Source organism: Microchirus variegatus, assembly GCF_963457635.1.
Source record: "Microchirus variegatus genome assembly, chromosome: 8".
Lineage (NCBI taxonomy): Eukaryota > Metazoa > Chordata > Actinopteri > Pleuronectiformes > Soleidae > Microchirus > Microchirus variegatus.
In genome coordinates, this window is record NC_139809.1 from 26,437,746 (window position 1) to 26,454,309 (window position 16,564).

The 16,564-nt window shown below is 40.0% G+C and overlaps 1 protein-coding gene across 2 annotated transcripts in view; it reads left to right on the forward strand.

The window, feature by feature from the left end:
• trim44 (tripartite motif containing 44) overlaps positions 1–16,564 on the forward strand; it is a 56,402-nt gene that overhangs the window by 7,981 nt on the left and 31,857 nt on the right. For both annotated transcript variants that reach the window (XM_083894409.1, XM_083894410.1), the window contains exon 4: positions 10,356–10,652. In XM_083894409.1, the coding sequence (XP_083750535.1) occupies positions 10,356–10,652 (297 nt within the window). The remainder of the gene's footprint in view (positions 1–10,355; positions 10,653–16,564) is intronic.

Below are 16,564 nucleotides of genomic sequence, written 5' to 3' on the forward strand. Positions count from 1 at the left end.
AAACAACACACACCACTCATTTCTAATTCAGTGGGTACAGCAGTAAGCACTGCAGCGGTTTAGACACTGCAGCAATGGAGACACAGCAGTCTAGAATGAGATAAAAAAGGATTAAAAAGAGATTATGTCATAAAGACACCGGGTAGTAAACATGAGAGCCAAATATTTCACTCCATATATTTATCATGCCGCCTCTTTCACACCCAACAGATCTTTCCTTTTGGGATGTATTTTGTGCTTGAAGTCTAGGAGAACTGGTGTCATTGTGTGATCACGGAGTCATGTCATTTTCAGGCCTCAGTTGATGGCACATTTTTTTTTTTTTTTTGACTGAGCACGTCAGCGCTTAGTCAGAGGTTGTGTTTTGAAAGTGTCGTATAGGCATCATTGTGTATAAAATATAGAGAAGAAACTTGAATAGTGAATGCCCTCTAGCTGTTTTGAACCCTTTCAGTTTAAGTGGATATGGTGTATTACACACTCTGTTAAATTGCAAAAGGCTTGTAATATTTTTTTACTTCTCCATATAAATAAATGAGCTGGAAAAATATTAAAAAAGCACCTTTCGATATTATGTGGCTCTATGTAACACTAATGCTTATGGCACCTCCCGTAAATTACATTTCAATCATGACTAACATTCACAAAGTTAGTTGTTGAATGTGATTACATTGTATTGTACAGATTTTCTGTTCACATCTTAAATCCACAACTCTTTACTCGCAGTGAGGCTGACCTCACTACTGATGGAAAAAGTGACATTATGTCACACAGATTGTCTCTGTCAGTCACATGAAACAAAGAGGTTTCCAGGTAGAAATAAATGTTGTTAACCTTTTTGTAAACCTTCACCTCCACTTGGTCGCTGCCTGAAAGCCTTAGTTCCATTTCACACACTGTCGCCACGGTCATCAACCAAAACAAAAAGCTACTAAAATCCAAAATAAAAAAAAGGTGGATGAGGCATGGGGAGAACATGGGAACTCTACATACAGAAAGGTCCCAGGAATCGAGCCCAGCACCTTCTTGCTGTGAGACAAAAGTGCTAACCACTACCCCACCCTGCCGCCACACTACACCACAGCACCACAGGACACACAGCCCGCGCTATGAACTCGGCTTACGTGTACAGGTGTTAGCTGCTGCACCTGCTCTCTCAACCACACCTGCAGCTCCTGCTCTGCCCTATGCTCTGCCTCAGCTGCATAACTGTGTTAAAAATCCATCACCAGGGAGCGGTGGCACACGGCAGCATTACTCAGAGCCTGCAGGAATGTGACACAAGCACAGTGGGATAATGTAGAAGGTTAATTTGATTGGTTATTATGTCTATTATCATACTGAACCATCAATGCTGCCCCCGGGACTTCTTGTACATTTTCTTGTACACGGTCTCCTGCTCCTTCATTGTTTAGGTGCAGTGCGGGGTGAAAACCACTTACCTGCTCTGTCACAGGGCACAGGGAGAACATTACGTGGATTTGTCGGCATGTCCTTTCCGCACTCTGAAATGTCAGCATTTCTTATTATGCATGACAGGCAACCGTCAGAGTGACTGCTACTGGTGAAGAAAGGTGTGTGTATGTTTGTTGTGAGAAAGATGGAAAGAGACAGAAGTAAAGAGAGAGAAAGGGAGATAGATGTTGGAAGTTGGAAGAGGCTAAATTGCCCCGGGCTGACATCCATAAGGACTTGAGGGATGAAGAGGTGTGAGCAGCTGTTTGTGTGGAGATGGGGAGTGGATGGGGAGATTTAACCCTTAGCTGCTGTTTCATTATTAAATCTAGCCCATTTAATTACATACTTTGCCGCAGGTATGGTTTTTTTTTTTACGTTCAGTATCTGTTAAGCCCATATCTCTCGTCTACACAGTGGAATGGAATATAATGTTAAAAAAAAAAACAGTGATGAGGCTGCATACATATTAATGGAAAACCAGAGGCGTAACATAACATGAGGGGCCCAGATGACAACCTGTCAGCCTGTCTTAAATAACTTTTTATTATAAATCTAGAAATAATATATATTTATTTATTTAACTTTTATTTTTATTAGGAAATCGCATTCAGTTCTAAATCCCTTTTTGCTGGTGAGACCTAGCCATGCCAGAATCAGTTATCGGCATCATACAATATGTGCAGTTGGATAACCAATTTAACAGCACATAACATCTGAAAAAACTATAGGTACAAAAAAAGTATAGATGAAGAACAAAACATTAAGCACCAATCATTACAGGAGGCATTAGTTCAATTTATCAAAGCAACAGCAGCTCCCAGTGACTGTTTCCTTTCCTTTCTACTTTTAGAGTGTAACATTTGGGAGTGTTTTTTGGCAGAAAATGAATGCCCATAAATATGTTTTTACATTAGTATAAGTGTATTATCGACCACCTTGTTCCACCACGTTTCCACAGCAGCCAGAACACACAAAAACGAGTCCGAACATTATAAAGTGGAAGCTTACAATGCAAGTGAAGATGTAGGCAACCATAGTTTCCTGATATGCTTGGGAAATTAAGGGGTGAACAGTAGTCCCGTTGCATCATGCAGTTTCACATTCGATGACACTAATTGTCACACAACGCACTTTTAAAGGGACAAAGACTCAAGTGTCTTTTATGTGTGACCTTGGATGAAACCACTCAACGCTGCATCACCATATTTGAGGATGTCCTCTTGCAGCAACTCTCACGTCTCTCTGTGAGAATTCAATATTGCTTTCAGTAATGTTTTCAGGGTGAACATAATGTAGAATGCTGCAGATTTGAAATTGCATTATTGCCATTAGTGCTGTGTCACAGCTCCTGGCTGAACTGATCCCCTGGACCAATTCTAAAAGTTTTGGGAAGAACTTTTTTACTTCCAAATCCACATTTATAAGCATAAAGCCCTGGTTGAAAAATGCTAGACTTGCTCTTTAAAGCTGTGTGATGCAGGGAGTCACGTTTGGACAAGGTGGACAGAGAGACTAACCTGTATGTCTCCTATATCAACCTGAGACAAAAAGAGGCCAGGAACTTAATTCTCTCTAACAGCCACAGACAGGCCATAAACAGGAATGAGCCCGCACAGAAAAGCTACCGTGATATGTGAAGCAGAATGTGGCTTCAGACCACGACAGCAGGTATCTAGCCTGTTTACCATGCCTCATGTTTTATTTGCTGACTTTGTGCCATGTGTGTTGTCATCTGTGGCACACCCTGCCAGTGGAGCTGCTCTCCTCTCTGCAGCTGCAGAGAGAGAGAGAGAGAGAGAGGAGTTGGATATGTGAAAGTAGTACAGCAAACGTCACAACTGTGTATGCATGTGCAGTGGCTACATCCATTCTTCTCGTCTCATAAAATCTACAAGAGCAGCAGACACATTAAAGCTGTCTTAGCGAGTCAACGCAGAGGAATCAGCAGGAGAGGCATAAAAAGATTGGGCTGCTGCTGCTGTTAGCTTTAGTCCTCCTGCTTTTTCTTGTCTCCGTCTACCACGTCGTTTTATTCCCCCTCCTTGGTCCCACTCTCCCATTGCTCTTTATGGCCTTCATTCCCTTTCTATCTTTGGCCACAGCATTTTAATTGAATTACTTGATGTCATTTTCCAGAAAGTTGTTTGGCTGACATTGCTCCACCTACATTTAGAACCAATAAAAAGGTGCTGCATATTGAAACTTTGCTTTTATAAACCCAAAGCTTTCTGTCTCATTTTTTATTAATTCTTTAGCTTTTCTCCCCCCTCTTTTTTTATCATTTTATATGACTTTTTAAGATGCACTGTTCTTCAAATTAACTTTACTGTGTTTTTGTTACAGGCCAGATTGGTGAATCAACATAAAAGAGCATGTGTGAGTGTGAAAAAGAGAGCTAGAGGGAGTGAGTAGTGTTCACTTGGAAAAGGGCCACTATTGCCAAGGGCAAGGACAGTTCAAATCCATTTACTCTAATTCTCGATTAATGCTTTCCAGGCCTTTTTAAGCATCAAACAAAACAGACATCTGAATAAGCAGCAGCACCAACTCTAACTGGGTAGAGAGAACATTAAATAATTTATCAATTTGAAACCTTATCTTCATAACTTCCCTGTAGGATGAAATAATATTCCATCTTTCCTTATTTTGTGTCAAAAATATAGTCTAATTCAAGTTAAAGGTGCATTATGTAATGAATCCAAAGCAACTGGCCATAAAATCCTCCTAATATGTCACAGAGACTCAGGAATAATGTTCATATATCAAACTGAACTCACCAACAACAGTACAGCCAAAATATTTGCATTAAAAAAAAATATTTTGCAGACTGCAAATTTATGTTTATGTTTTGAAATCATGTTTTGGCATGTGGCGCCACCTACCGCCGTCTACCAAACATTGCGGACAGTAGAGTCTCAGCTGCTGAGCAACCACGGGTTGCCAGTTACGTCAGAAAACGAAACCTCAAAGACCTCGGTATTTGGAATTTGAATGTAGTATCCGTTTTTGGCCACATTCTTACATATGGCACCTTTAAATGTGCCATTGCTTCAATGGGGCATCAAACTGTCTTGTAATTTGGTCTGCTCATGTGTTTGTGTCACTTTAAAGGCTTATATATTTTGCTCATTGTATTCAGCTTATTTTAAAGCTCACTTTATTTTTTTTATTTTTAACTGATATCCCACCAAATGCATTAGTCTTTTAATTCGCAAACTTCTGCATCTTTTCCAATTCACGGTAATGAGTGTCAATGTCACAGGTGTGTACAGAAGTGCGTGATGTGTATTCCATTTGAATAATCACAGGGTATCTCATGATACCAATAATATCATGATTCAACAATTCTTCGATTCTGTGATATATTGCAAGACAATCATATACATCACGATATCCGCCTAACTAAAGAAAACAAAATGTCTGTGAAAAGTTGAAAGTGCTGGATTTAATCGATTTATTCACAACCTGGAGAACAAAGTGCATAGAGTCTGTATTGAATGTTTATGGGGCATCTTTTAATATAGCTTTCTCGGCCATTATCCCGCTGTAAGGTCCCTCTTCCCCTACTAGGTAGCTTTCGCCCAAGTGTCCCTCATTCATTTGAATATCAAGTAGTGATGCCTTGCGAATGAAAATGGCAGGGACTGTTTACTTTAGGGTGACGGTATATCACCAAATTATGTATTATTAATATAGTATTTATATTTTGACCCACCGCTAGTACTGTCATGCTTTGCATAGTTTTCTATTTTGATTCTTGATTTCGTTTTCGCATACATTTCACATCTTCAGTATAATTTACCTAGAATCATGAAAGTATAGTTATAGTCCTTGTTAAAAGAATTTTGACTGCAGATGCTGTTGCATGCACACATTTCTTAAATGTTTTGCTTGCATGTTAATGAATATGTCAGACAACAGTTCTAATGTAATGATACAAAGCACCTACCTGTTTGCTTTCCTGAATTGCTGTCCGATAACGCTCTCACTCCCACTCACCCTCTCTCACCCTGTGTCCTCACTCCATCCGTGTCCTTGTAAGTAGTATGCCGCTACCTCTCCCAAGGCCTCATTCCGTGGCCTCAGCTCGCAGCAATGCAAATGAAGATTAGCACGCATGAATGCTCCCTCCTTGCTAGCAGAACAAATTCTCAGGGAAACTCTGTCACTGAGTAAAAGGTCCAAGGGCAGAGGGCTCCTGCTCAACAAACACAAAGAGCACTGATCCAGGATCACGGCTCCCATCTGCCGCTGAGGCCATGTGCACACGAGAGGGCAGAGGGGGCTCTGCAGGATTCCTGGAGGCTAAAAGATGTGGTGATAAAACGTGCCAGAATAATGACACATGAGGAGCTTACGATGATACAATTTATGATTCTGTCCTCCCAGCTATTGTTCTTACCTTTTGCTCTCAGCTTACAGGGTTGTTATGATTCATGCTGCAAATCCAATAAATGATAATAACCGTGAATTCACCTACTTCTTTGCAAGTAAAGATTGCACTTATCTTTAGCTACTTCAAAATTTGCATGTACCCATGTTTAGCAATTATGTTTGCTCTCCACTTAAAATTAATCTTGTAGTTATTTTTTAACTCCCTTTGATAGCTCAAAGCCATGAATAACAGTCAATGACGTGATAACTGCTGCTGAATGTGCTGTGGTGTATCTACTGAAGCTACGTAAATGGTCAACTGTTGAAAATTGGTGATATTATTGACCACACTGCAGGCTTTTAGCTAGGATTTTTTTAGCGGGTGCCCCCCCCCCTTGCCCTCCGGAACCCCTGTTGACTCTGCTCTTCTCTCTCCTGCATTGTGCGCGAATGAAAGTGGACCCTTCGTATGGATGGAATGGATTATTTCTCTATGCGCAGTTTTATCCACACATCCATATAAGACACATACATAATGATCTTTATGACGAGGATTGAGTACAGTCGCGATGAAATACAGGGGATCCGAGTAGATCTTAGTAAACTGTTTCTCAGATTCTCAAGAGCGCACTTTTCATTCTTTTCACTCCGTGGTCTCGTTATTTCTTTAGAAGGCGCTTTAGCGCTGTAATTAAGGGAATAACAGATGCATCAGATGATGATCTCTTTAGTTAACTGCTCAAAGGGAGAGAGCGAGAGAAGGGAGTTCTGTCGCGGGGAGTTCATACTCCGCGTTGCGCTGCAGCCAAAAGAGACTTTCCAGCATTTAATAGGTGCTGTTCCACCGTGTCCTCACATCTTGTTGGAATCTTGTGGTGTTCCATACTGATCTTGGACAGTGGGTAGGGCCCTATGATTTCCGTGTTAACAGAATCGCGGACGGAATCGCGGAATTGGCCAATAAAAACGGAATCTAATGTTAAACGCGGAATATCGCGGAATGTGACTGAAATGCTGTCATCGTGAGGAGAAGGAACGTTTGTCTGGAGAAATGTTCTGGGGAACGCTCATTCGTGGCACCACCCGTGCATCTCCTCACAAACACTCACCCAGCCAGGGTCTCCCCCAGTGCGTGTTGCTTGTTTATTTACTTTATATACACTTTTTTGTTATATTTAGGAATGCACCGATAATTCGGCGGCCGAAACGCGGCGAGTAAACTGTGGAACATCGCCTGTTAAATGCTGGAAAGTCTCTGCGCAAAAGTGAAACTTATGAACTCCCCGCGACTTTCACTTCACACCAGAGAACATTCTCTCTCTTTGAACAGTTAACTAAAGACATCGGCTCATCTGATGCATCTGTTATTCCCTTAATTGCAGAGTTGTAGGGGTAATATTGCGTGTAGAGAAACGATCCAGTCGGATACGGAGAAGCGCACATCGCAGGAGAGGGAGAACAGTACAGCGCAGGGGCAGTGCGCAGAAATCCGTCTGCACCAGATGAGGGGGCACTACCACTTTTTTATTTATGTTAATTATTTTACTTTTAAATGTGACCAGCATTGCATGGCTTGTTTTAAGATTCACTGGCATTTACTTAATTAGGATTTAACTTAAGTCAAAACAATTGAACAATTGAGAAGTCAGTGGATTCAAGAAGAAAGTTGCATTTCAGTGGACATTTTATTAACTGACACAAAAAGCACCCATTCTATGGTGGTAAAGTAAGTGTAAAAGGTAAAAAAAAACAGAATTAAAAAAAAATAAAACGGAAAAAACGGAATTCTAAAAAATTAAAACGGAATTTGGAAAAAAATAAAACAGAATTTGGAAAAAAATAAAACGGATTTCATAGGGCCCTAAGTGGGTATAGACAGGCGCGTGCTGGCAAAAACTACGGCCAGCACGTGCCTGTCTATAGCCACGCGTCATCACAACATCGTTTCGGTGGTTACCGGGGGAAAAATAGGGCGTCTTTAGGGCGTCCTGCCTAAAAGTAGGGCTTCTAATTTCTTATTATTTTCCATACAGGGCGTCCCCAGGGCGCCCGGACGCCCTGCTGGCTTAAAAGCCTGCCGTACTGTGGTGGTCAGAACCTCAAAATTAAATTCTCTTCAGAACCATAAAGACTTTGGGGCGGTCCTGATGTCACCTGAGTTGGAGCTGGAGCATGAACATGAGCAACAGCCTGAGCATTAATTTCCAGTGACTGCACAAAATGAAGTAATAAATACTGTGTCATATTTTAATGTGTTTTGTAAGTGCTCACTGCTCACATTTAAAATGATGAGTCTTCTAAAAGGTTTAATCAGCCTGTGTCGTAATTTACTGTGGGTTCATTTTATTTGAGCACTTTGTTCCATTGTTCTGTAAAATAAAGCATAAGGACCTCATTCATTCGGAGTCGGAGAAAGATGAATTTGGAAAGTGCTACTCTGTTCGCTTCTGTCTTTTATATTCACAAACGCACGTCGCCTAAATGGAACATGTTGATAATTCAAACCAGTTGTGGTTTATTTTTCCTCTTGTCGCAGACGTGTGTTCATGGCATCGATGTTGGCGAGGCAAACAGGAAAAATTACTCTTTTCAATTAGATGTTAACTAACTCTGACCATCGGTTTCAGAATTAACAATGTGCATGTTTTTTCTCAGCTCAAAGTCAATTAAAAATGCTTCGTCTTGTGCTTGCTTTAATGGGCTATTTGGGGAATCTGATTGCTTGCGCAGAAATGGCAAGTACGCAATAAAACCTTGGGCTTCAGGGTCCCTGGCTCTGCCAACATCAGTGAAGACTGATGATTCCCTGCTTCACTTGACAGATGAAGGCTGAGGGGAAATGAGATAAAATAGATGGAAAGGCAGAAAGTTCTGATGAAGGGAAGAGAAAAGAGCCGGCAACTTATGTTTATTGATTAAACGGATTATACAATATTTTAAAACAAATATCATGGTTGATTGAATGGAGAAATCAGGTTTGCTGTGTTTTAGTCTAATGAGTCATATCTAAGGAGAGCCTCACTGGGGAACTGGCGTTGGATTCAAAAAGGAGTCTCAGTGAGCGGTTCAAGTTCCTTGAAAGTCAAACAGATGGCCTGCTGTGCTAGAAGGAGCCTTTGAGCTCTCTATCTATATATAGGATGTATGAAGTTAAAGATACAGTGTGTAGCGTTAAGTAATATCTGTTGGAGGAGTCTCACCTCAGTGTAGGAGCCATACATGTAAGTTGTGCCTGTTTATTCTGTGTTGAATGATGCTGGAATTGGTGCACACTTGGGATTGGTATATTGGTGATGGGTGTGTAACTACATGGCGATAAATGACTGCTGTCCCCGATTCACTGGTTGCTGGTTGTCAGTCATGACGTAGTGTGAGCACGGTGGAGCGAAGTCATTTTGTGTTCTGATTTTTATTTCCCTTTTTGTTAATAGCACGAGTACAATGAGAACGTTATGGAGTCTAATGTGCAGCGCTGTATATAAAAGTGGTAGATCTAGGGGCGGAGCTACGGGGGGCAAGGGGGGGGCACAGAGAACTACATGTGTTTGTATGCGCATCATCACTAAGCTCCCGTGTTTAGCCTACAGCGGCTTGTCATTGAAATCATTTTATGTCGATTGGCCGCTATAATTAGCCTTCAGTTATTTTTGAAACTAAAGAGATTTTACTTAGTCCATTTAAAAAACATAGTGGCCTGCTCTTGATGTAAATATAAAGGGCTCACTATGAATACACTATATGATTTGCTCACTTAAAGGGACACTGTGTAGTATTTATGGGTTTATATAACCCAAATTCCACTTTTGTATACATATTATGTGCTCCTGCATTGTCTAGTCGCTGTATAATATTCTTTGTTTCATTTTCATAGTGTTTCAAAAAGTCATGTAAAATAACATGGTCGCGGGCCGCTACTGCATTGCCACAATGCCATGTTTCTACCGGAGCCTGTATAGACAAACGCGAATGAACAAATCAAGCGTCGCTTTACTTGTAGCGGAAATCCCGCCTCGACTCTCTCTGCTCCATCTGCTACGGCCGCGGTAGCTCGCCCTCTCCCTCGCCTCACGAACCTCATCTGCTGACGCGGAGAAAGACGACGAGGACGACATTTGACCGGCTGAGGATACCATAGCACTCAGGGAAGGGAGGGGGTGAGCAGAGGAGCAGTTCTTTGTTGTAAATTTCAGCCTCTCCTCTAGATGGCACTATAAACTACTTACTTCACCTTTAAAAAAGCAATTCCATTTTTTCGCATAGAAATATTCCACCTAATCTTACACTAACGTTCACGTATTGAACACATTTCTGGCTGCCACCTGTACTGTGGTCATTCATCGTTTTTTATTTTGCTGTATATTAAATTTATACTCAAGCGCTTTTATCTCTTTTACTTCTTTTATATTAGTTCATTTTTAATACTCGTTCTAAGATATTTCATTTTGAATAGTAGTAAAATAGCAGTTCAACCAGTTCATGCATTTATTCTCCCCCCCCCCCTCTGTCTCCTCTACACTTCTTAGATGACCACAGATGAGCTGGAGGACTATGTTACCGAGCAGTTTGATGAACTGCGGAGGCTGGTGCTCCTGGAGCAGAAGAGGACCCATCACCTGGTGGACCTCAAAGAGGCGTTCCTGACGGCGACCGCTGCGGAGAAGATGGCAGAGATCAGCGTGGAAACGGAGAGGCTGCAGAAGGAGCTGGTTAACATCACGAACCAGCTGTGTCTGCTTGAACAAGCCGAGTCGGAGTCTGCGAGTCCTGCTGTGGTAGCAGCGGCTCTTGCAGCAACACCTGGACCATCCTACTCATACAAGGTGAGAAAAAGTTCTGCCTCCTGAATCAGCACTTTGAGTTTCACTCACTTAACCATAAAGTGGTAGGAGAGGTCCACATGTTTAAAATGAAATGATGGACCAAGCATACCGTCATGTATTATAGAACCTTTTTTTAATGGGGACCCGCTTTTTATAGACGACAAACCATTGTGACCTAATACACAGTATAAATTGTGACAAGAGAAAATATGTGTATGATGTAATAACATTTTAGACTTTTAGAATTTGAAACTATTATTTTGAATGAAGCAGACATTTTCTTGATGACAGTTTTTATGCATTATTTAGAACAAATGTCAAGAATTTGATGGGATTTTCATACTAATTTCAAACAAAATTGAAATTATTAAGGAAGTCTCTGTATCTGGTAATATTTCTCTGACAAATGAATCTTGATCCACCTGAGTGAATAGTGCAAACTAACTTTTGTCAGATTTTTATTGCGATTTAAAAGCCGTTTGCATATTGTCCAGATTATGCGGCACATTACTGAGCAGGGCTGACAACATCATAACTCCGCACAAGGTCTACTTCTATCTGAAAAGACAACCAAGATGGGTCAATAATTAATGAATGTAAACTTTGAACACACAGAAGGCGAGCTCTAAAGCTTTTACTGCTGGAGTGCCTTTTAAAAACAGGCCCTATTGCTCTTGACAATAAACAATTAGAGTTGTCCAACCAGCACAACGCTTTTAAAACATTTTTTGCATAGACTTCAGAGGGGATGCTATAAATGGTTATTGTCAATAAATCATTGTAGAGGCTAATCAGCCGTTGTATCTCAACCTGTCTTTGTGTGGTTGTGGACAAGAAAGAAAACTTCCTGCTTGACGAGGCTTGTTGCTTTTCTTAAAGATGCTTCAGCAGCCTGGTATCAGCCAGGCATGATTCCACCTTCAGAATTATCTTCCTAATGACTGTGTGGCACCTGCAGCATAGTCAATACAGCAACATAAATATGGTAAGCAGCTGCCACGATATATAGTTTTGTTCTACATGAAAGGAGCGACTGCCTGTATTTACTCAGAGAAGCAATATTTAGAGAAGTAGAAAAATGCAGTTTTCTCTTCTAACGTTCACTTATATCATTAAGTAGTTGGATGCAAATAAATCCTGTGCCGTTGTGCTGATGAAGCATGAGTCTAACTCCCTTTCATACTTTACACTGTCCGTGTGGCTGCGATTGCATTCATACGAAAAATGAGGGTCTGTTTTAGTCTAGCTTTCCAAGCATGTGTACTCAATCTCATATACAGTCCTTGTGTTGTCTGGGAAAGGGGTGGTTGCACAGGTGTGGCTCTGACCTCCAGCTGACCTCCTTATATCCATACCTCCCTTGAAACAAGGGTCCACAGCTGATTTATTCTTTGTTGTCAACTGGTGGGGTGCCCACATATGTCGGGATAGAGTCTCTGTGCCATCGTGTACATCGGTGGGTGAAGACGTGTATGTCGTGTGGACGGAGTGGTCCTCTGTGGACATGCAGATGTTTAAAGGTGTATTATGTAATAAGTCTAAATAAAATCCTCCTAATATGTCACAGAGACTCAGGAATAATGTTCATATAACAAACTGAACTCACCAACAACAACAGTACAGCCAAAGTATTTGCATTAAAAAAAAAATATTTTGCAGACTGCAAATCATGTTTATGTTTTGAAATCATGTTTTGGCATGTGGCACCACCTACCGCCGTCTACCAATCATTGCAGTCAGTAGAGTCTCAGCTGCAGAGTAACCACGGGTTGCCAGTTACGTCAGAAAAGGAAACCTAAAAGACCTTGGTATTTTGAATTTGAGTGTAGTAACCGTTTTTGGCCACATTCTTACATATGGTGGCTTTAAAGAATGAATCTGCGTCTAGGTTTGTCCTTTCTTTTTATGTACCAGCCCTTTAGTCAAAGTTAGGCCCTCATTCCAAAGCACCGTTTACACCAGATCATGTGAGCAGTTACAGTTTACAATCTGTACATTTGCATATTCTTAAGCAAGCCATCTTAATGCACTTAGATGACTTCAGAGTCTGCAGCATTTCACTCCCCCATCTCTCATTTGAACACTGAAGATAGGGAGCCTTTTACTGCTCATCGCCTTCGGTTTAGTCCCCACAGTTGCGAAAGAGGGCCTGAGTGTTCCCTGGTGGTGCTGTGCAGTGTGAGTGAGGCTGCAGTAATGGTGCAGAGACTGCTTCTCAAGCTGAGAAATTATTCCGTTGGGGGCCAGGTTCATTAAGACCCTAATTGAATGCCAATGGTTACCCTGTTTGTTTTTCATGGGTTAGTTATTATGTGTCCGAGTACTGAATTGCCATATTAAGTCACAGTCGGTCTTATTTGGAGATGTATGGCCACAGGAGAAATGTGTGTGGGTGTAAAGAAGGGGCTTATGCAGCAATTCATGTATTCAGCAAGTGTATATCTTTCTGTTTATGTGTGTATATTTCAAAGAGAGTTGTGTAGAAGTGTGTTTGTGGAGTTGGGGAGAGTTGTGAGAGACAGCGAGATCTGATGTGAATAAATTATGAGGTTATACCAAAACAGTTGTTGAGAGGAGGAGATGCATCAAGTTCAAGTTAACTCTCCCAACACCACCAGCAATATTTGTAGTACAGCAGGATCCAGAGAAACACTGACTCAGACATTAATCCTCCTACTTGTTCTCACTACGTCACTGTCTGCCTGTTTCTAAAATTGAACCACAATCCTTCACTTGGCTCTTTGCTGCAGCTACTTTGAACTATAATGATGAGTCTGATACTATTGAATAGGGCTGTACAGTTAATTGCCAAATAATCAAAATCACTATGTGACCAAAGCACAACATCCAAATCGAAACACAGTACAATTACTTAAATGCATTGTGTCCATTAATGAAACAGCTGATGTGAGACTTTCATCATTGTTTAAATGAAAGTATATTTATATTTCAATATAATGATCCTGTTTGTTGTTGAGCTCCCTTCACAGTGTACTGTACTATTGTTGGAGAGCTACAGTCGTAGCCACAGGCACTATGACGAAAAAACCTTGATTCTTATGTTTTTCCAACAAGAATAGAAAGACCAGCAGCTTCAGACCCAAGTCAGAAAAGCTACTGAGGCTTTGTAAGCACGTCAAACACGTATAAGTGCAGCTTAAAATACGGAAAATATGATGTAAAATACTGCTCACCTGCATGAAATAAAAGTTTTAAACCCCCTAAGTTAGTTTTTATGATTAACAACCAAAACACCACAGATTGTCTCAATAATCTCCTGTCTTACTCTTGATGTAGACAGAGTAACACAGTTGTCGATGCACACACACACACACACAATAAATGGGGTCAGCAAAAGAGGGGAGAAAAAAAGCTTTTTGTAAATTGAGTAATCAACAACTACCAGAATATATGAATAGACTTTGTCTTGGTCCATTTATTATCTCCATGTTTTCATTAAAAAGTGCCAGTAGGTATGCACTTGTACAACCACAATGTGTTTACTTGAACATTTACTAATCATTGTACAGTAATTAATACACTGTCAGATGTTGGCAGGACAGAGTCTGACTGGTGTAAGCACAGAGACATGTGTACCATTCAGCACAATCCGACAGATTCAAAGAGAATTGTGAACATATTCTGAATACACATTAAAAGAGGTATAATAAATAAATGGGTATAGGTGCTGTAGGTTCAAACATGGCTGTGCAAGATGGCAGCCCTTGCCTAAAGTATATATAAAAAGGCTTCTCCTTCTAAGGCTGCCAAATTAAACACGTATACTACCTGTGGCTGAATTCAATTGCTGCCATTAAACCTCCCTAAATGTTACACACTGGACCTTTAAGTCTTTCAAGTCACAACTCATACATAACGCTTAGTGCTCATGTGGCACAGATCTGGGCTGCAGGTGCAACCATGGTAAATTGCTGTGGGGATAATACACAACTCCTTATATGGACATCCTGGGGGGGGGGGTGTTTATAGGTCACATATTCGGGCTTTAAAAAAGGTGTATTTCTTTTGTGTTGTTGAGTCAAATTAATGTTTCATTTTATGTTGCATTTTTAGTAGTGATTAAAGTAGCAATAATAGTGCAGAAGTTACAAAATAGACCGTTTTTCCTTTTTTTTTTTACATCAAAGGGAGCCAAGTGAACTTTGAACTGCGACATTTTTCCAAATTTCACAAATTAAATCCGATTTTAAACATTTTGAGTACTTTTTGCTCAGGTGTGTTCATATAGTTGGCGAAAATGGAATGGTATTTTTCTTTAGAATGCATAGGTTGTGGGTATATGGGTTAAGAAGTATAGTTTTAAAAGGCATTTTAGCTCCAAAGAAGGTATTTTTAACCAGAACATCTGTCTTTATTAGCGAATGTCATCTCATTTGCCAAAAGGTTGATGTAGTAATTTGATGCATTGGCAGTAATTATACATATATTAATATATAACTTTTGCTACAGTACACAATAAAAAAAAACGATGACACCTCCCTGATTGTAGAGAAAAGTAGAATATCAATAGTATGTTGGTGCAGGCATGGCTGTGTATATGCCAGCCCATTTGTGTTTACATGAGTGACTCCACTGTGTAATTGCGTCTGACTACATTTTCACATGTATGGCTAAAGTAGGTCTACACGGTTCCTTCAGTCTGTGATCATGTTATAAAAATTGGAGGCGGATGTTCAATGCTGTTAAAGCCGTAAAATCCCCCCTGGCATTAGAAAACTAAGCCAAAATGGCTCATTAGTCGGGCACGGGAAGAGCGACCTCACCCTGACTCTTGACCCAGGTCAAGAGAAATTGCTTCAAGGCTGAATTATAACATCAAAGGTTGTATATTTTTCTTTGTGCAATTCATTTTGGGATTTAATACAAATGCATGTTTGGAATATGTTAATATATAAAGCATCGAAAACTGATAAATGATGATAAATAATTTAAAATTAATCACTTAAGTCGGTTGCAATCCCCTCATGCACTAAGAAAACCCCCAGACATTTCACTGTTTACATCACTGTTTACATTTGAAATATGTATGGTTGAGCTAATAAATAGCTCAAAAAAGTGTATATTTATTTTCTTTGCAAAGGTTGGTTGCCCCCCAAGTCTTTGCAGATGAATTTGGGTTTATTGTAAATATTAAGACTAAACCTAATGTATGTGTTCTCAGCCTTGAAAGACCACATTTCTGTGTGTGTTAACTGAAATGTCCAAAGCCATGCTTATGGTAGGGAAATTGGAATCTGTTATTTTTCAAGGTTTGATTTTTCTCTTTACTGTTGCAAACTGGCAAATGCACACAGAACAAACAGCAAACAGCTTTCAACAGCATATGTCTTTCAATAATGTCTTATTTCTTAAAATAGTTTGGCCAGGTGCTTAAAAGCACATCTTTATTTCATGTTTCATATACAAACTGTAAAGCCCTTTTGTGATGTTCTAATAAGGCTATATACATAAAATTGATTTGACTTTAATACGGCCAAATTAAAATAAATTGAAACTAAAACTGCCCAACATTGTCATTGTCACATGATTTCAGTCTCCTCAGGGTTAATCTTTAAAAAAATAATAATTAAATATATTTGTTTTAATTGTAATTGTGTTTTTGAATAGGCACATTTCCCCCTAAAATGTAGCTTTTATGCAATTTAGTACAATTTGAAAACTTAATTGACATTTTCTATACAGGTCGCAGTTAGCCTGTACAATCTGTGTGCAATACCAATCAAGAAATGTGTACTTTGTGAAGAGGACTCCAGTCAATAGTTTTTATTTTTGGTTTTGCACAATAATTCCCCAAATTGATTTTTTTTTGTTTTGAGTCTGCTGAGGTATTTGACAAAGTAAACCAAGAAAAATCTCACCGAGCTCCAATATTTGAAACCACTTATTTGGCC